At 40.4% G+C, this 20,649-nt stretch overlaps 3 protein-coding genes across 7 annotated transcripts; 2 read left to right on the top strand and 1 right to left on the bottom strand.

Moving 5' to 3' along the window:
• Positions 1–9: 9 nt before the first annotated feature.
• On the bottom strand, positions 10–8,095 carry LOC125974124 (uncharacterized protein C13orf42). 3 transcript variants are annotated; one of them, XM_049729020.2, is made up of 4 exons: positions 7,976–8,095; positions 3,960–4,502; positions 3,021–3,165; positions 10–1,859 (listed from the first exon to the last, which is right to left on the bottom strand). In XM_049729020.2, the coding sequence occupies exons 2-4, from the start codon at positions 4,353–4,355 to the stop codon at positions 1,621–1,623; spliced, it is 780 nt and encodes a 259-aa protein (XP_049584977.1). In that variant the 5' UTR covers positions 4,356–4,502; positions 7,976–8,095; the 3' UTR covers positions 10–1,620. The 3 variants fall into 3 exon arrangements, with proteins under 3 accessions (XP_049584977.1, XP_068507613.1, XP_049584976.1); XM_068651512.1 differs by lacking the exon at positions 7,976–8,095 and adding an exon at positions 6,190–6,260; XM_049729019.2 differs by lacking the exon at positions 7,976–8,095 and having other exon boundaries at positions 3,960–5,917.
• On the top strand, positions 6,205–11,276 carry LOC125974123 (TLR adapter interacting with SLC15A4 on the lysosome). 3 transcript variants are annotated; one of them, XM_049729018.2, is made up of 3 exons: positions 6,205–7,190; positions 8,010–8,197; positions 10,496–11,276. In XM_049729018.2, exon 1 carries the CDS (start codon positions 6,205–6,207, stop codon positions 7,102–7,104), a length of 900 nt encoding a protein of 299 aa, XP_049584975.1. In that variant the 3' UTR covers positions 7,105–7,190; positions 8,010–8,197; positions 10,496–11,276. The 3 variants fall into 3 exon arrangements, with proteins under 3 accessions (XP_049584975.1, XP_068507612.1, XP_068507611.1); XM_068651511.1 differs by having other exon boundaries at positions 6,205–8,197; positions 10,502–11,276; XM_068651510.1 differs by having other exon boundaries at positions 6,205–8,197.
• A 6,778-nt stretch (positions 11,277–18,054) lies between these two features.
• Positions 18,055–20,167, top strand: nr0b1 (nuclear receptor subfamily 0, group B, member 1). The gene is made up of 2 exons (XM_049729012.2): positions 18,055–18,918; positions 19,708–20,167. The coding sequence occupies exons 1-2, from the start codon at positions 18,216–18,218 to the stop codon at positions 19,947–19,949; spliced, it is 945 nt and encodes a 314-aa protein (XP_049584969.2). The 5' UTR covers positions 18,055–18,215; the 3' UTR covers positions 19,950–20,167.
• Positions 20,168–20,649: the final 482 nt, after the last annotated feature.

Genomic DNA, 20,649 nt, shown 5'->3' with positions numbered 1-20,649 from the left:
TGCCATCTTTTAATCATGCAAACTTGATGATTTTCTAAAATAATTTTAATTTCACACTTCTGAGATTCGGGACGCCAGTTTTGGCTTTTGACTTCCTGCGTGAAGTTTTTTATTTTCTTCACGCGTGTGCACGCGGGCTTCATTCCATATCCCAGAAACAAATTGATCTCAAATGAAAATTCCAATTCATCCATAGATGTGAATGTAAAATGGTTGTCTATTTGTGACTGGCTAGTCGAGGGTTTCAGCTCCAACTCATCTGTGACCCCATTGAAGACTACAGATGATGGATCAACAATTACCAAGGATGTTAAGAAATTTTACGTAGCGTATTGAAAACTATGTTCTTTTGTTGTCTGTTGAAAGAATGATAAAATTTCCATTTAGTGTGTTTCAATATTTTTGGCCAATGACAAAGCCAATGCTGCCCTTGATGATGGTGGTCTGTCCTCATTGAGCACACTCCTGCAACCTAGTTAATAAGGCTTTGAAATTTATTAGCATTGTATTTCCCAATGCTGAAAAACAGAAAGTAACCCTGAATATATGCTTGAAGAGCTTCACTTGTTCGGATTAAACTTGCAAAGATGATTAGACATTCATATATCTATATTTCCTCCAACCTAAATAACAAAAGTGTAAAGGCCTTGAACTCTCTTGGCGAAAGCAGCTCAAACAGACAAGACTAAAAACATTTGCCTTCGAGACAGTCTCGGAGCTATTGTTGTTGCGCTTTTCTTTTTGGATGCCTTTCAGAAATGCACTTGCAAAAAATCCCATTATAACTTATTTGATTTTTTTCCACTTCACAAAAGAAAATTTTATAAAAGATTCAGAGTTGCTGAATGGGAAAAATCCCTCCTATTATCATTGATGTGCTTGCTTTCATGCTTGCTTTGACACTTCACTCGGTCTAATATTCTGACATCCAATAACAAAAACACTGTCAGAGCGGTTATAATCACCTCTGAAAAGCTTAAGGCTGCAGGTTTGGTTGTTTGAATGTGTTTAGGTTCAACACCAAACAAAAAACTTACAGATTAAGAAAAAAAATGATACACTATGGTATATAATTTTCTACTTTTTTTGTTTTTGTTACATATATGTAGCCAGAGCTTAACCTAAATAAGGGGGACGAACATTTGTCTTTTTTTTTTTTACATCTTTTACAACAAAAGTTTGGAAATATTTTATCTCGTACAAATTAGCAGAGTAGCAATTGTGTAGTCAAAGTTTTAATTTGTGCAAATGTGACATATGCTCCGAAGCCACTTGCATGTTTTTTTTTATTTTTTTTATTTCATGATTCATTTTTTTTTTCTGACTAGTCCTCAGAGCTATTTATTGTCCGAAAAATCCAGCCCTACATTCTCTCTAACGAATTTCCCCCAAACTACATTATCCTCAAAATAAACTCCAAATTGTTACATACATTTGTATAAACTAGCAACCCATCATATCCAGCAGAGGGCGCTGTAAAGTTGTTTTCTTTGTTCTGCCCAAGACACAAGTTATATGGACATAACTGTCCTCGTACATTTTTTTTTTAGATGTCACTAACTTGTGTTCACGTTTAAAAACAATCCAAATGAGCATCAATCACAAGAGTTTCCGGCATTTTCAGGAGTTTTTGGATTTGAAACGAAGTGTCTGCAAGGCGCTCTCCACCACTTTGGGCAAATGGATGGGGTTCCTCTGCAGGCGCAACCTACTACTGGTCGACCCGCTTTTGTTTTTTTTCTTGGGGACTTTTTTGTTGGCACGGACATCAACTTCCTCCTGCTGCCTGTTACCTGCCACCCGAGGAACCCGCAAGACCCAGTTGGAGTGGAGGTCATGTTCTGCTGAGCTGGACGCCACTGTATGGGGAGATACAGTCAACGACAATCATTATGTTGTGTCCATTTCTGATTTTGTGTCACAACAGATCATAAAGTGTGTCATTAAAAAAAAAAAGAAAAGTTTTTTAATTAATCTGAACAAAAATCTAAATGCAACATTTTTAATGAGCTGAAAGAAAGAAGACTTCTTCTATGGACACAAAAGGTCCAAATATTCGAAACATATCTTACTAAATCTGTGCAAATGAGTACAGACAATTGTTTGAATACATGCAAACTGCACAATTATTTATTAAGGCTGATCTTATATGTTTAAGCTCTGCAACTATTAAACTTAAAATTAATGGTTTGTTAAGAAGTTCTATTTGACTCTATTGTTCTGGTTTGTCGATGCAGGCATGAAATGCAAATTTTTTTTTTACACGCTTGACATCACCACTAAGCCTGCTGTTTTGATTACACTGATAAAGGCGTAATTTCTCCCACGCTGATGGCAGAACAGTGGAAATGTCAAGGTCACATTTGATTAAGCACCCACAGTGAGACGATATGGAGCACTAAACAGCCACTTTAGATGAAAACCTTGCTCTACAGGACACGCATAATTCAATTTGCACCATCAACCCTTGATTAAAATGGCATAATTTACAACACTCTCAATCCAAGACAAAGTAATTTCACTCAACCTTTTTACTCCGATATTTTATGGCGCACAGTAATTCAATATTATATACCCTGCAAAAATACATTACACCTTTCTCACAAACTTGTCATAACATTAGGTACACTTCATCGCAGACAAAAAGCAATTCTCAATTTGATGCAGTTCCACACCACTCGTAATAATAATATGCAAATTGTAATAGTGAAAATTGAGACAGTCCATATATTTTTAAAACAATGGTTGGATCTAATTAGATGTTGCAGACACACCTAATAAAGTGGTCAATGATTCTTTTCAAAGAGGTTGGTCACGAAGGGCCGTTTTTTTAAGAGCAGCATTCCTCCATGCTCATCATTTTCAAGCTTGACATCTTTTTCCAGTTTAACCACTTTTTCTACCGTGTATGTATATAAATTTGCAAGAAGACCTTGTCACCTGTCAAAAATAACCAATCTCTCTATCAGTCATATTAATATCTACGCCATATGACAGTGATCACAGAGGGAATATATTACCTATAAAGTCCACGTCGGCGTGGCCGTCATCCAAGTAAGGTTTGCGATGAGGTTCACTGTCACAACTCGCAATCACCTCGTCTAGAAATTGCAGCGTGTCCTCCACATTGGGTATGGGGGGAGCCGACGGCGTTGCTCTCGATACCTGTCAACGAGTAAAAAGTATTTTGCTTAGTACTGCGGTAGAATAGGAAGACTTTGCCTCTGTTTTGAGGTTCAGAAATTGGCTCTGACCTTCCTGTATGTGTGTGTGAATGTGTACCGTAATTTCCGGACTATAAGCCCCACCGGACTATAAGCCGCACCAGGTAAAATTCAGGGATATTTTAGTTTTTTTCTTACATAAGCCGCACTGGACTATAAGACGCACGTGCACATGAGTTTTTTACAAAGAAACAGTACACAGAAAGCCGTAAAAATCCATAAATACGCCACGCCGCCATTTAAGCCTCAGGGTTTAAAGTAACGTTCTGAATAAAATGCATTAAAAGTTCATCACAACTTGTTTTTGGTGAGCAAAATGTCAGAAGAATTGAATTTAAATGCTGATTGATTGGGTTTTAATACAATGCAGATGGTCCAAACAGCGCCACTGCTTTGTGTAATCTCTGAGTCAAATGGCAGAGTAAGAGAAAGGGTTTAGAGCCCTTTGACGCAGGTCACCTCGCGTGCATTCCTACTAAAGTTCATAATAGTCACAAGCAACACAGCCAGAATAAGCAGCAGCCATAGTAGTGTATAAAAGTGATCAAGTCATCACAAAAAAATCTTATATAAGCCGCGCCTGACTATAAGCCGCAGGGTTCAAAATTTTGGAAAAAAGTGGCGGCTTATAGTCCGGAAATTACGGTATATACTGAGCCATGATTGATTATGACCTGAGCACTTATTGGATGTCGATGGTTAGTTTTGTTCTGGATCCAAAAAATGGAAACTTACAATTTTTTTTTGCGGTGCCGGAGGTGCCACTTTCTTCTTGGAAGACACGGTGGCTTTGATATCACCTTTATTCAAGTCGCTCACACTCTTCGTGTAGCGTCGCCGCAGAGCCACCAACGCTTGCAGATACTCCAGGCAGTTCTGCTCATGGGAGTAAAGCCACACGCGGTCCTCTTGCCTGTGATAGTAGTACAAGTTGGACTCCACGCTCACGGTGCTCTTGCTCCGTTTCAACGTGGCACCCTCAGAAGACTGGGTCCTCTCTCCCACAACCAGCATGGAGGTACTGCGGACCAACCTGACAGTGCAGGCGCTGTGGTAATCCGGCCCGAAGCCATCTTGAGCTTTTTTCCCGTGATGATTGGGACGGAACACATGGTTGATCTTCCTAAACATTCCTCTAAACAATCTTCTCTTTGAGGTCCATATTCCTCTCTCAGAAGATAAATGAAGCAAGCACCTGAATTACGGCTGTCCATGAAGCTTGTTCAACCTGATCCCATCGTCAATGTTATCAGTTGCTGCTTGGCAACATCGAGGCCTCTGTAAGACAACACTATTGAGAAGCAAGCCCAGTTCAGGTGTCCTGACCCAGAACAGAGTCATTTTCACTCAGGGTCTTTTAAGACCCTCAAGCATCATTTATCCAAAAAATATATCAATCAATATGTTTGTGCTCATTTATTGCATTTTTTAATTATGCATTGTTATGTGAAAAAGAAATCTACAAGTTTCTTTTGTTTAGTTGAAATTAATTTCAGAAGAATTATTACGAAACCCTGCGATTCAGTATTTTTGTGGTTATGAAACATCATCCAAGCTGTTGTTTGCACGGGAAGGTGACGTAAGCACAACCTTCATTATTAATACACTGCAGTGCCTTCTTGTGTTTCATTGGAACTTTCCTTTTTAAGATTCTTAAAAGCAGTCAAGGTGCTGTACATTTGAGAAAAAGTCTCACCAATTAGTAAAAGTTAATTCATACAAATGATCCCATTTATCTTTTCAATTATGCAGATTTGACCTTATATGCTCAAGCGCAAAATTATTTCTCAAAGGAAACGTCCCCTTGTGGTTACGTTACAAAAGTTTCACATCTGCCTAACCCGTAAATCGTGACTGAATAGCCCTCAGGTGTTATTTGAAATAACAATTTTTTTTGTGGCACTAGATGAGTATAAAATTAAATCAGTGAATGAACATTTAAGATCATGCTTTCATTTGATTATTTAATCAATGTATAATTTCTTTAAAGAAATGCAATAAACATTTCCACGAGTGCAAAAAAAATATAAAAACCCTTGCAATTAAATAGATGCGATAATGAGATTAAAACATCTGAATATGTTAAATGAAAATTTTCACAGTAATTAAAATTGCTTCTAAATGTGCTAATCAAATCATTTGAAATTAAACTGTCGTATTAGGCTGGGAATAAAATATAATATGTCCCCAGTTCCACTGAAGTTGGAAAATGTAAAATAGAAATATAGAAAATAATAGTAACTTAAATAATGCTAAGAATACCAACATTTTCTGAAAATAGAAGTTACATATTATTCTATTATATCATACGATCCATTTAATACATAGTATTTTTTTTCTTTTTAGTACAGCAATCCAGAAATTAAACATTAAATTCTTTGTTTTAACAAGAGGTAGGGTGAAGTTTATACTAACGTTATTTCATGAAAATACGATCATGAAGGGTTAGTATTGTCTTCTGACATAAAGAGTACTGCTTGAGCTAAAAAGAATAAATAATAATAATAAAAATAATAATAATAATAATAATAATAATAAAAACATTTGTGTTCCTGGAAAATAATCCAACTGTGCTTTCTTTATATATATTTTTTCTTCTTGGACAGCAGTGATTTTTTCCATGGAAACAACCTGATTTTACTTTCTTGTAATTAAACTCGTTTGTTAGTTGATGTGTTGAATCAAGTCCAGTTCTCTCATTGAAATTCCCCAGAAAAATTTGAAGTGCTAATAAATGCCGCCAGCTGCAACTGTGGTTATTAAGAAAGGGGAAGAGTAATTGTAAAAAAAAAAAATCTCGCTTCCCCTCAAGGTGGATGCATAGAACAAAGCAGACGATTCGACTCACCATTTGCTTCATGGTATAGTATAAGAAAGGTTTCCTTCTCCTCATCTTTTTTCTTTTTTTTTTCTAGAAAGTTCCTGATCTTTTTCAAATTCTATCGTTGAGGAAATTAGCACCCACCGAGGCATTGCAGGGATGCTTTGTGAAGCGAAATTGCTGAGCATGGCCTACGAAGAAGCAGAAGAATCGTGCCACCCGCAGTGCGAGAGGCAGGAGAGTACTGTCGGATCTTCTTCCCGCTCTACAGGCGGCATTGTGCATCGTCATCACAATCCGTCGGAGCAGGAAGGGGGTACTATAGTCGGCGAGAATCCTCCAGAATTCTCCCAGCTGGACTCTTTGGATCTGTACAAAACACATCCAGTCAGAGAGAACTCTCCAGGAATCCAGATGGCTTCTCCTCGCCTGGGAGGCGACGCCACCTTCTTGGTTCCATCCTTCTGTCAGAGCATCTGCCAGAACTACAGCGACCTCCACATCGGAGGAGACCAGGTTCTGCCCCTGTTGGCCGACAATTTGGATCAGGTGCACGCCGACACCCAGTCGGTGGGTCCCTTCTTGCAGTCCTGTGACGTCCCCCCGCCTGGAGAAGACTCCCCTCCGAGACGAGCTGCACAGATTGGGCTCCTGCTGTCTCTCAGGGGCGGCTCCAACCACTGGAGACAAGGAAGTGGTCGAGATCGGAGCTTTTTCTCCCAAGGCCGCGAGGGACCCTTCACCAACTCCCTCCTGAACGGCTACCTGGAACAGAAGCTTCTGGACCTGTACCAGCAGTACATGATGGAGAACATGGCCAGGAATTCAGGCCCTGTCTGCCCCCTACTGGCCTCAGAGATGGTCCTGACCAGCCTGGACCAGATCACCTTGCAGCTGAGCCGGGATGGGAATCTGGAGGCGGGCATGGCCAAGGACATGGTGATGTCATGCCTGCTGAGGGTGGCTGGTGAAGCTGAGTCCAGCGAGATCAGCACACCTTTCCTGCAGATCTCCAGTGACGGATCCAAGGAGCTCTTCAACCAGGACAAGGAGCAATGACACTTAGTAGACTAAGCCACCCGTTTGTATTCCTATCCTGCCATTTTGCTCGTCTTGCAAACATCTTGTGAGCAAACTCAGATGAGGTGAGTCGGGATGTTAGCAACCTGAGCCTATGGGAACTTAGACATCACTTTAACCCAACAGCAGGTGGCGTTGTTCTGCACAGTTTTTATTTTACAAAGTTAATCAGAATACCGTGTTAAGACTAGTACTTAGAATATATTACGAAAAAGGTTTTGGACTTCCGCTTTCAATTGTTGAACATTAAAATGTTAAGTTGTGTCTGTTATGATTATATTTTTTCCAAAAGAAGCGGTTATTTTGAAATTGTCTTAGAAGGGTGGAACATTATTTTTGGTGGAGTTGGGTAAACTAAACATTCTGCAACTGTTTTCATGTTTCATGTCCTCACTGTGAGTTTTGTTTACCTGCTTAACATATTTTGGCCACTTCCTCAGAAGAAGACCAAACAAAACTCGCCCTGAATAAAATGTTTCCATGCTTGTTTGATAACAAAAGGAATAAAGCAATCCCAGAGAGAAAAAAAAAAAGACCCAAAGTTGTTTTGAACAATGTCATTTCCATTTGATACTTATTTCAAGGCCATTTTAGTTTTAATAATACAATGTTGCAATTTGGTGAGATAAAAAACTGCATGAGCAAGTATGATATCCTCAAATGATCAAACAGATTTGGCAAAATATGCTCAACACTAATTGCACACAAGTTAGTGAATATTTTTGATATCACAATCAAGGCTGGCTTGATAGAATGTTTCACATTCGTGCCGCAGCATGGACGAGACAAAGATTAGCTCATCATGCTATGGCACTTGTGTGATTTGCAGACCAGCTGAGTGCAGACTCACCATGTTATTTTTCTACCTTTCCTCCCATTCAAAGGAAGGCGGTGCGTGGCTGCAGTTCGGTGCACTCGCGACCTTCCTCCACGGGTCTTGTTCAAACACAACAGCAGCAGGAGGAAACGGCATGTTTAGAGAGCTGAGCGCCGGCCGCCGGCTGTTGGAAATCTGGGAAGTGTCAAGGCCACAGAGAAACTAGCGGCTGCCTTTCTTCTCCAAACATTCCAGGTACACACGAAAATAGCTCATCCTGTCCTAAAAAATAACAATTTCAATTGTGCTTAAGCAGTAATCGCAACTCAATAATTTTATTTATAAAGAGCTTTAAAAATAACCACATTTGGAATAAAGTGATATGCATGTGTGGGATTTCACTCTCACCCATGACGGAACTTCACGTACGTCCAAGACGAGGTGTGGTCCAAGTGGGCCGGTTTCCATTCCTCCGTCGAGACAGCTGACAGCCGTTTGTGGTTATGTTACTAAAAAAACAAAACAACAAAAAAAAAGTCAAGTCATGAAGCACCCTCCTTTACTTCGTAAAAGTACAAAAGTACCAGCTAAAACAAAAAAAGAAAATTGATATTTTCACGCCAGACAATCAAATATATTTATTTCATTAATATTTTGTTTTGTTTTTGTTTTGTTTATTTCGAACATTAAAGAAATACAAGATAAAAAGTAAAAAAGTACAGAAAATGATAACTTCATAGTACAATAGAACATAAAAAAAGGAAAAAAATGATTTTTAATTTTCCCTTTATTGCATTTGTATGAGTTAATAGTTTACCGCTAACCCTAATCTTAAAATAAACAAAATAAACCTGAATGTGCATTTTATCATCCATCCATCCATCCATCCATCCATCCATCCATCCATCCATCCATCCATCCATCCATCCATCCATCCATCCATCCATCCATCCATCCATCCATCCATCCATCCATCCATCCATCCATCCATCCATCCATCCATCCATCCATCCATCCATCCATCCATCCATCCATCCATCCATCCATCCATCCATCCATCCATCCATCCATCCATCCATCCATCCATCCATCCTGTCTGTCTGCACACGATTAATAAAAACCATATACATCCCGTTTTTTTTAAAAAAAAAAGCTTGTCTAATGCAATGAAATCACAGAGGAGGTTGAAGCTTTTCAGCGCGTCTCTAAAGCACTTTTTTCTGCTCACAAAGAGCTTTTAACATGTGGGCTGACGGAGACAAGGTCATGTGATTTCATATCAAACCCAAGGTCCTCGCCACTCTTGCCATTGTGGCTTTAACGCCGCAGCCGCGTCGCCTTTATTCAAAAAAAGCTTTTAGTGCGTTGCCTTGTAAAAGCAGCACAATCATAACCTATTTACTTCTATATTTCCATTTTAGTTTTCCACTTGCCTTGCCGCTTGCTGATATTTCCAAAACAATTTCAAGGCCTAAAACAACAGTCTAAAAGTCTTTATAGGATTAGGCATGCACACAATATTGATGCAAACAATGATTGGTTTGTGGCTGCAGCCTTGAGGCGCGTATGTTATTCCGGATTACATGTTCAACTTGCTGGAACGTTTAATGAGAGCTCCGTTGCCATGGAGGGGAACATTTCCTGGTCAGTTAGCCCCTGGAGGCTGCACGAGAGCCCGGCGACCTTGGCTGCAACCCCCTCCCACCACCCCAAGCACATGACCCTGCGAGGCGAGCAAGAGTCGTGTGATAATGAGCACGCTCGCCATACGGATGCACACGGGTGACCCCATTTTGTCGCCGTTTTATCCCCTTGAGGTATACACCTGCTTTTAATCTGTCCGATAACTAACTTCAGATTCTTTTTAAGTGTGAAAGCGCAAATCAGGGCCAACGTCACTTTTTACCTTCCCGCATTGAGCGCTGTCTCTTTTATGTCACTGCAAGGTTAGACTATTTGCTTCCACATGGCAGAAGGTTACTTTTCCATTGCTAGTTTCATATTCTTAGAGCGACTGGCTATTATCAATACTAACCATTTGTAGAGCCAAAAGCAGTATTCCTAGTACCTTGCAAAATACTCTCTGCATATTTGTAGTTAGAGTTGGGTAATAAGGCGTGAAAATAATGTCCCAAAAGTAGCCCATGGTCACACATGAGCAGTGAAAGTTAATTTTTGACACAAACTCGTTTAAATTTTACTATGTATATGGTTAAAAAAATGAAAAGTTCTTAGTTCTTTTCTTTTCCCCAATCAAAAAAAAAAGGTTGCTGCAAGCTGATATTTTCCAGCATATCGGCATTTTCTCATTGTTTTCACCAATTCCATTCACACTAATATTTAGATGTTGCTATCACCTGACAATCTCAAATACAAGAGAAAATTGCTTAAATTGTCTTTTTCTTTTTATGAATTGGAACTAAAAACATGACTGTGGTCCAGAATGTCCAAACACAAACAATCTGCCAGAAACTAAGGATGCACAAATGAAGTACAAATTGCAAAACATTTAAAGTAACATTATATTTGTCATTTTTTCTTGTTTGTCCAAAGAACCAGAAAACATTTGGGACATAAAAGTGCAAAAGTTGCAAAGCCAAGTCAAGTCAAGTCAAGTCAAGCCAAGCCAAGCCAAGCCAAGCCAAGCCAAGCCAAGCCAAGTCAAGTCAAGTCAAGTCAAGTCTATTTGTATAGCCCAAAATCACAAACAGTCTCAAAGGACTTCACATAGACAAAAATTGACAATTATTCTCAAAGCATCCCCTGATCTTAAGCTCCCAAAAGGGCAAGGAAAAACTCAAAAAAACCTTGAGAAACCTTGAGAAGGGACCACAGATGGAAGGATCCCAAATAAATTACAAAAACAATAAAAAACTAAAAAACGATTTTCTTATGAATGAGGAGAGATGGACGAAGACGGAAGAGTGCCCAGGTCGCAAATGGAGGACCAACCGGTATAATTTGGTCAAGTACCCAAAAATGCAATCATAACTATTCTAACATATTACAGAAGAAAGAGGAGTAAATCGGTCTCCTTCACCGATGGATCAGGTCCTTCATGAGTACATCGTAAACTTGAGAAGCAAAAAATCCGCTTTAGCATCTATTGCTGAATAAAGCAACTGAAAAGAAACGCTGCAGTTTTCTTCTCCCATTTAGATCTACTTCAATTCCAAGAACCGTCTCACAATTCCACGTACCCATTTGCGCTCTGCACCATAAGTCAAGATGACGCACTGAGATATGAAGGACAAACCAAAAAAACTTCCATTCATAAAGACAACTTTATTTATCCTCCTCTGTGATGTTATTTGGAAAATAAACTTGTCACGCTCCTTTTATTCCCTTTATTTCCATTGTAAAAATATGAATCTTGCCTCACCTTGGTCTGTCAACACCAAACACCGCCCTCCTCATGTAGCCTCCTCCCTTTTTTTTTTTTTTTTTTGGCAGCCGACGCTGTTATTACTGTCGTAATTTAGCTCCCTATGCAAACATGACCCCGTCCTCCAAATATTCAAACGGTAGTCACAGCGAGGCCAGTAAAGAGGAAGATAAGAGGGACATAAATTATCGCTCCCCTCCTCCTCCATGTTTTTTTTTTGTGAGTGTCTGATGGTTATCGTAGACAAGCACTGTTATATCACACGGTGATATATTTGGGAGCAATGAATAAAGCAGGAAGGACAGAGACAGAAGGGGCAAACAAGTAAATGGAATATGCAGATATGTACTGTGCAGGAGGCCGCGTGGAGGAGCAATCTACATTTTAATTGGCGCCATGTCTGAAACTCATTTTTATGACTCCGCCCCTGAATGAGTACAGGTAAGTCTTTTGTGATTTAGTGTAGCATCGCCATGCGGTAAGTGAACAAAGGAGGAAAATAAAAGTGTGGAGCTGAGGTGGTAGCCTATCAAAGTGCCACTGTGGGGCTTATTGCGCTATGGATTCAACTCATGAGTTTGACCTTGGCACACACACACACACACACATACACACACACACATACGTGCAGCCTGGGGTTCTACTCAACCTTGACTAATTAGCTAGCGTCCCCGTAGCATATGTTCACCACAGAGTTGATCAAGGACGTTACATCTGCAGTGTCCCACCTCTGTTCTGCAGTTTTGTGAGCTGTACTGACAAGTCCAGGTTTAAACAGTGCTTGGAGAGCAGAACATGGCAAAACAAGTCAAATAAAATATGCCGTGCTCTTTTTTTTTTTTAATTTGCGATGACATTTCCAACCCGATGGGATGGTTTCTTCCGAACATGGTGATTGGAGTTAACTACTTTGGTCTCATCTTGATACATGACCTACCTCCATGCTTCTTCTTATTGGTCAGGCAAACTGCAGATGGACCTGGACACACAAGGACCATCAGATTGGATAAGAAACGTTGGTGCACAGCCATTTCCAGATCACTCCAGTGAAGTTTCATTGCATTCAAGTAACTCAACCATACTCTGAGTCTTCCTGAAGACACTCTTGTGGCCTTGGCTGTGTGCTTGGGGTCGTTGCCCTGTAGGAAGGTAAATCTTCTGAAGTTCTGACTACATGTTTGTAGAACCTTGCCCTTGCAATCTAGTTCACACAATGGTTCACATACCTGACTAATTCAAACTAGTGTTCATAAATCAATAGTGTTATTCTTCACCAGTTGTTGTTAGGTTTTCAAATTTACTGCATTTGAGGAGCATATCAATGAGTACACGGCTACATCTGCCGCTTTGTTTGCTGCGAGCCCGCCACGTGACCTTGTGCAGAGCAAAGCGACCTTGAACGCCACACTGTTACCAAACAGACATCTGGTGAGGGATCCGCAATGGAAGTAAACAACATGTCATAGTATGTTTAATATTTGTGTAGCTATAGCACAAACAGTGTTTGGTAGATTAGATCTTTGTTGGAACAATGCCACGTTTATCACGCCATTAAATTATGATTAATAGAAACATGCGCTTGTAGGAGTGTGTGAATGTTTTTGCCAAATCATGTCCTCCGACAAGTTAAATTGATCAAGTGTGGTAAAGGAAGCATTTCTATAAAACTATTCGAGGTTCCCAGTCCAGTCTCAAATATAGAAAAAGACTTTTGATAATCACATTCACACTATTTAGTCAGGTAAGAGGACTGCTATGGCATCAAGTAAAAAATTTTTTGGTCAAAGGGACAAATATAGCGAGAGAAAATTTCATTATGTGTACAAATACCATACATGATTATTTTAAGTGTTTTAAAAATTGACTTTTTTTAAATTGATGTTTTAATTGTCACGTTTTAATTACTGAAGTTCAAAATGGGAGCGGTACCTAATGCAATGTCCCGATAAGACATTTTTATCATTACAATCAATTAAATTTTCCTGATATGATTTTGGCATTTTTTTCCCCAAAGCTTTTTCAGTGACAAAAAATTATAAATGTTTTTTTTTTCCAATGCCTTTTCAGTGACACACAAAAAAAGATGAAAACTATGGGGAAAAAAAACGTAATTAAAAAGTTCAAAAAAGTTGCTATTTATTCAGCTGGTCTTCTCTAATGCACGAACACATTTTCACAGTGCTGTAAGTCGTTGACACAAGTCCTTGGAGAGTGCAGTATTCAATTTGTAACTATTATGGAGACAAGGACACGCTCCTTTATGTCGGCCGCTGCGATGAGAGAAAATGGAGGCAGTCGCCATGGCAACCGCCAGAAGAGCGCCCAACAAATCAACAAACAATGCTCTGCAAGACTTTTGCAGGAGGAGCCGTTTAATGCAAAGCCTTGAATCATACAAAGTTGTCCTCTTATGCTGTCTTTGAGTGCCTGTGGGTGTCAAAGCTGAAGGAAAAAAAAAAAAAGTAAAACCTTGTGCTCTTTTCCAAGGCCGAGCTGCCGGGAACGTGCCAGGGAGCCGTCGTCTTTTTGGTCACGCTGACCTCTCGATTTCACGAGTGAGGTCACACCTTCCAGAAACACTGAGTGCTGCACAAGCACAAGGAAAAAAAAACAATACAGAGGCCCTGTGGCGGGAATTCATACGAGACACTTTTTGACAAAAAAAAATGGCCCATTTCAATTCATCGACTAACTCACTGAACTGAGCAAGCTGACGTTTTGGCCACGTGCCACTTCTGGGTGACATCATAGGCGGTGAGGAGGAGAAACACTTTCCTACTACAGTGGAACTTCTAACGTTGAATTGTAAACATTCTTCCCTGAGGAAATCATGGAAATAATAAACTCCCAGAGTTCAAACTGTGGCTATCTACACTGAAAAAAAAAAGGTGAATTTACTCTATTCTATTTCATCAAGTGGTTGCACAAAATAAACTCAGATACTTTTTAAGTGGTGGTATTAAAGGGACATTCCAGGTAGATGAACTTTGACACTTGTATTTAAAAATGTTAGCACCAAAATTCAGGCCACTAAAACAATCTGTAGTAATTTAAGGGCTTTTTTTTTTTTTTTTTTTGGTCAAACTAGCCCGCCCACTTTTGGAGTTTGCCTTCCTGTTTTTCCCCATCTCACATTATCACATTCTTTGATCATCTTGTGACTGAATTGGTGATCAAAACTCAAAGGCTATGTACTTTCTTACTATTTTTCACTTCAACCTATGAAAATATGAATGCAGAATAGTCCGGATGAATTCACATCAATGTGAGCGAAGAAAACCCCCACAAAATCAAAACTATTGTACGGATCGTTTTTTTAAAATTATTTTTACAGGTTAAAGTGGACAACAGGAGGATTGTGCATATAAATTTGGGCAGCGATTGGCCTCCTCAGTCACATCGGGATCTAAAATCCCTGCTCATCGATCTAGATTAAAGTCAATGATTTTCTTTGAATCCGAAGGACGAACATCAGTGTTCAATTAGTACATCAGATGAAACAACCCACATTCTCCAGGTCAGAAGGTTTTAAACTGTCCGGAAAAAGCTCTGTGCCCGAATGAGCAGTACAAAAGCACGTACATGAACATGAAAAGTATGAGTTTGTCAAACTTACCAAAATCTGTACACATTGCAGTTTCTCCCACTTCACTCCCTATTGTCAAAATAGAATTAGCTTTCGGCAGATACAATTAGCAAAACGATTTCAGCTTCTTACCAGTCAGACATGGGACTTGGTCTTCGTTTTCTTCCGCTCTGTAACACACAATCAATGTGATCTCAATCATAAAAATAAAAATCAATAACACCTCAACCGCACACATAAATCACATATGAGGAAATTGGAAAAACAAAGGCAGGAATAAAAAGTTCTGAACGCTATATCAGTTATCAAGTGTTGGGAGTAAAAGCACAGAGTTAAAAAAAACGGAATATTCGGTCATGGATCGGACGGCGCAGGGTTAATCGGAGAAAACAAAAACAGGCAAGGACATGAAGACATTAAACGGCAAAAGACAACAACACAAAACAACCCGACCGGCGTGAGGGGCAGACAGGACTTATATACACGACAGGTAACAAGAGGCAGGTGAGAAGAATCCAACTCATCACGGGCACACAGGAGGGGAGGGGCGAGCACACAGACAGAAACCATGACAACAAACACATAGGTGGAACGGCTTGGGGACGAGACGTGACGTATTCAAATATGTCTTGATTTCCCACCACAAGCCTTTCGGGCTGCAACGAACAAAGCAAAGCCACCAGTGGGCTAACGTGACGAGCTCAAAGTAGACTTGCCCCCATGCAAGTCGAAAGTATTGTGGATGTGCGACGGCGCGTTTGCAACAAGACATCATGTCATCTCTCCTTGAGACGGGAGCGTTTTTATAAGCGCTGCCGGCTGGGCCTTGAGCGCGGCAAGAGAGGAACTGAGCGAAGGCTGTTTATCCCGCGGCGGCCTTGATATAAACATGTGAAAGAAGCTCGCCGCTTTCTCTCGTCTGCTCAATCAATACAGTTCAACAATGCGGTGCTGAACACCTCTGCAAAACTAATTTTTTTTTTTTTTTCCAGACGACCACTTTATTCAGGGTCGACCTTCGAGCTGACGCAGAGGTCATGCTTGTGAATTTGTGCCTTTGTTTTGTGTCCGCTTTACAAAGGTTGACTCGAGTGCCGGGCCACATGCTGTGTGCTTCAACTGCTCGCTGTAACTTTGACTTTTCGTCTTTGATTTTTTTCGACGAAAAAACTTGGCAAAACTACTACTTGTCAACACCTTTCCGTTTGGGGAACTGAGTAGAGGTGTCAAATCCGTGTTCAGTTAATCCAGTAATTTGAGCCTTTTTACTCTCTTGTAATCAAAATCGGAAATTATTATTTCAGGTTCGCACTTACTGACAATCCGGCCGAATCTTTTTACGATTACCCTAAATGTTCGGTATGTTAAGTGGGGTGCACACTTACGGTGTCAAAATCGATGAATCGACAAATCAATGATCAAATTAATCGCCTCATATTTTAATACTCGAGTAAACATTTAGACATTTCTTTAAAGACTGTCCGAATCTTCTGATTCCAGCCTCTCAAAAGTAATAATTCATTTTTCTCTAGTCCTTCATAAAAACAGACTGATTTATCTTTTGTGTTTAATCCAAATGCGACATCTGCTTTTACTTTGGAAAACAATGACCATCAATACTATTTACCCTTCAATTGTAACTGGCCCAATCTTTTTTTTCCCCTCAAGATGAATCAATTTTACACAATCGATTAAAATGATTTAAGATCATCGATTATTACAATCACACCTCTTGGTGTTTGGCTTTATTTACGCACAGGGTTCAGGTAGCAGTTGACCTTTGACTGCTCCCCTCTAAGGAACAATTAGGCTTAAGTGCTAATTTATCTGCTTTACCCAGACCTGTCTTTTCCAAGCCTATCCCCCCCCCCCTTCCTTCCTCTCCTCCTGCAGCTCCTCATTCCTCTTTAGTGACAAAAGCAAGGCGAGCACTGAGTCATGACATCATAATTCAGCTCCTGTTTTCTCCGTTAAATCAATATCACCATGTCCGAGTCAAGGTTGCACGCTGGCCTTCACAGCTCGCCTCTTCCAGCTTCTTTCTTCTGGAAAATCATATAAATTGTCCCTAAAATAATTAAGCCTTCAGATCTGTCACTGCCCTATATTTTTGGGGGGACAGGGAGGAACCTTATAAACAACGTCAAGGCAATGCCCAGGGCAGAACTGACTGAGATTTTAAGGGTTTACCTCTAAGGACGTATTTTTAAGGACTTGGCATTAAGAACAGTTTTATGAGCTAAACTTTAAGTACTTGTCTTTGAAGACTTGTTAAATTCAAGAACTTGTTTTTAAGTACTTGATTTTAATGACTTGATTTTAAGAACTTGGGTTCCAAAACAAAGGACTTCTTTTGGGGCTTTTTAAGAAGTTAGATGTCTGTAAGAACTTTATTCCAAATCCTATTCTTTGAGAAATTAAAGATCTTCCTTTGTTCTCAAAGCTTTAATAAGATCTCTTTGAAACTTGCCTTTAGGGACTATTCTTTGAAACTTTGCTTTAAAATGCATCTGGAAGGATTCGTAAAAGTATTAAAGACTTTTCTTTCACTTGTCTTTAAGAATCGAGTTTTAACCCTGTTCCTCGAGGGTTGGTGTCCTGCATGTTTTATATGTTGGACAGAAAGCATCCAAGACACCAAACCTCGAGGAACATAATTGAGAATCCCCGCTTTAAGGATTTGTCCTCGACCACTTGTATTTAAGGACGTAGTTGTCTTTAAAAAGTTGTCTTTTATGGACTTCTCACTGGCCACTAATAAATTAAAGGTTGTTTGAGAGCCTGGTGGTCTTGGTGGCAGCCAAGAAGGATGCAGGCAAGATGATGGACCACAGTGACATGAGTGAAACTTCATCATGAAAAAAAAAAAAAGTTGAATGGAGACATGTCCATCAGTTTTATTACTGACTACAGTAAAGCAAATGTTTCACTTTATGGAGAATGAGCTTCAATATGGATTTTAGGAAGTCTTCAATTGATCATAAACATGGATACATTTTACAATTTTGGCAGCACCTTCACCATTTTTGGGTTAAATGACTGAGCAGCCCTTGATTTAATACGAGTACCTTTGCTGATAGCGAGAGAGCGAAAGAGAGAGCAAGGGAGGTGCCTTATGGGAGGCGGAAAGAGCAACGGGTATGACTAGAGGAAGAAAAAAAACCAGGAGAAAGTGCAGGCACACGGGAGCTCCCCCCCTACACAGCGCGTCGCCCTTCGCTATCTGGAGCTCCAAACAAAACAGCATCTCCTCCGCACTGACCCCCGGCCCAGGGACGCGCCGTGCTCTCCAGCCAGCGGTCATGGCCACGACGCTGGAGGGCTGCCGCTGTCGGGGTGCGAACCTCCGCGGGAACAGCAGAAGCAACTGCAATAGCGGCAGCCACAGCCACAGCAGCAACAGTAACAGCAGCAGCATCCTTTACAGCATTCTTAAGAGTGACAGAGAGGAACAACAACATGAAACGCTACATAACTTACTCCACAGGACCTCCTCCTCTTCCTCGTCCACCTCTTCTGTAGCCTCCGGGCCAGCGTGGCGACATCAGGAGCAGCAACAGCAGTGCTCCTGCGGGACAACGCGGCGCCGCGGGGTCCTCCGCTCCCCGCAGGTGACGTGCAAAGCAGCCTCCGCCATCCTGGTCAAGACGCTGAGATTTGTCAAGAACGTGCCGTGCTTCAGGGAGCTGCCCGAGGATGAGCAGGTGGTCCTGATCCGGAGCGGCTGGGCGCCCCTGTTGGTGCTCGGCTTGGCCCAGGACCGCGTGGACTTTGAGACCACGGAGACTGTGGAGCCGAGCATGCTGCAGAGGATTCTCACTGGGGCACCCCAAAGTCAGAGCGAATCAGCGCCGGTGACTGTGGCCGACCCAAGTCGAGGGGCTGGAGCTGGCGTGTCGTTGGCCGACATCGAAACCATTAAAGGCTTCTTGAAGAAGTGCTGGAGTGTGGACATCAGCACCAAGGAGTACGCCTATCTGAAGGGAGCCGTGCTCTTCAACCCGGGTACGTCCGTCAGCCCCTTGGGGATCAAAACTTGGGGCAGCCCAAAGAAATAACGGGGTCACTCGTGTACAGTCACCTGGAAGTTCATGTCAAAAGTATTGTTAGTCATCATAATTTCATCTACACATTTACTCACATTTTAAAAGCAGCAACAAAATACATATTGCAGGAATTCTAAATGCATTTTTATTTTATTTTCTGATAAATATATTTCATTTCTTATACTTTTAAAACTAAACTTTTCAAATCAACACTGGGGCAGCAGATACCAGGAACATCTGACATCCCCGTGCACAAGTTAAAATATATCTCTATATTTTTCAATGTTACCAAAACTTTTTTTTTTAGAACTTAAGTGGTCACGTAATATTTTAATTATAAAAAAAAACAATAATAAATGATTAAAAAAACACCTTTCAGTTAAAGGGAATGGTCCACATTTTATTAGATTTATTTATGCTAATGATTTTTAAAAAATCTGTTCAGTTATTTGAAAAAAAGTCTTTTTCATCATATATTGATTATGTATTGCATTACTCTTTAAAGTAAATGTACATATGCTAATATTTGGCACATTTACTCAAAGAAATATAATGTAAATCATCATCATCATCGTCATCGTCATCATCTTCATCATCATCATCATCATCATCCGTACTTGTTTTAGTAACCACTTGAGTCACTGTATTATCAACAGCTCTTCAGAATTCGTTTATTTTCACCATACTGGAATTTGCTTCCACCACTTAACGTTGCCTTTCCTCCATCTCATCCTAAATGTCTTTTTAGATCTGGAGGGTCTCCGCTGCCTGCCGTACATCCAGTCGCTGCGGCGTGAGGCCCACCAGGCCCTCAATGAGCACGTCCGACTGATCCATCGCGAGGACGCCACACGTTTTGCCAAACTACTCATCGCCCTGTCCATGCTGAGGTCCATCAGCCCTTCTGTGGTGGCCCAGCTCTTCTTCAAGCCCATCATCGGGAGCGTCAACATTGAGGAGGTGCTCATGGAGATGTTCTACGGGAAATAAGGACCCCTTGCCCCCTCCACGCACCACTCCCAGGCCTCTACTACAGGTGACCCTCCATCTGCCCGATGGACTGAAAGGTTCCTATTGGACAAGTGAGAAGAACTTACAAAAAAGGCGTGTGTGAATGCTTTGTTATGTTAAACAAAAGCCGCTGTAATTCATTGCTTAACTTATTTGTTTTATAAACTATTTTTCTAAAATAAACTCCCTCAAGTGTTGCTCTTCAGCGCTTTTATTGACACACTTTCCACAGGGTCAGCTGACCTCCGTGTTACATGAACATGCAGATAAACGGCTGACAAAACTCACACGGTTACCTTCAGCGAATTGCTTGTTTACGTTTTGATAAAGCTCCAATGTGACAAATGTAAGCCTGTTTTTGTTTAACTGGAATAAATTGTTTCTGAGCCATAATATTAGGGATACCTACACAATGTCAATCCTGGTAATTATTACTTTTGTGAAGACGGAATCTTCAGATTTTAATTTCTTTTATACCATGATAAAGTGCAAGTATATCTAATGAAGTGTCTTGTAAATAAACCTCCTCTGACACGTTAACTTTTTGTCATAAAAAAGTAACTATGCCATTTTATTTCCTGAAAATAGAACTTAATTGCTGCAATATAGTTTATTTTTACTCTAAAACATACTACTCGCATACACTGACACGGATTATTAATGGAAAAAATATTTTCAA

The sequence above is a fragment of the Syngnathus scovelli genome, chromosome 8, assembly GCF_024217435.2.
Source record: "Syngnathus scovelli strain Florida chromosome 8, RoL_Ssco_1.2, whole genome shotgun sequence".
In the NCBI taxonomy this organism is placed as follows: Eukaryota; Metazoa; Chordata; class Actinopteri; order Syngnathiformes; family Syngnathidae; genus Syngnathus; species Syngnathus scovelli.
The sequence above is the reverse complement of the archived record's forward strand: the minus strand, read 5'-3'. Positions and strand labels throughout refer to the sequence as shown.

Excerpts from the sequence above, each read along its gene's own strand:
- LOC125974124 (XM_049729020.2), bottom strand. The coding sequence starts at position 4,355 with ATGTTTAGGAAGATCAACCATGTGTTCCGTCCCAATCATCACGGGAAA. Across the intron at positions 3,166-3,959 it reads CGGCACCGCAAAAAAAAATT|GTATCGAGAGCAACGCCGTC; the intron begins GTAAGTTTCCAT and ends ACTCGTTGACAG. Across the intron at positions 1,860-3,020 it reads CGCCGACGTGGACTTTATAG|TGGCGTCCAGCTCAGCAGAA; the intron begins GTAATATATTCC and ends CTCCCCATACAG.
- LOC125974123 (XM_049729018.2), top strand. The coding sequence starts at position 6,205 with ATGCTTTGTGAAGCGAAATTGCTGAGCATGGCCTACGAAGAAGCAGAA.
- nr0b1 (XM_049729012.2), top strand. The coding sequence starts at position 18,216 with ATGGCCACGACGCTGGAGGGCTGCCGCTGTCGGGGTGCGAACCTCCGC. Across the intron at positions 18,919-19,707 it reads AGCCGTGCTCTTCAACCCGG|ATCTGGAGGGTCTCCGCTGC; the intron begins GTACGTCCGTCA and ends ATGTCTTTTTAG.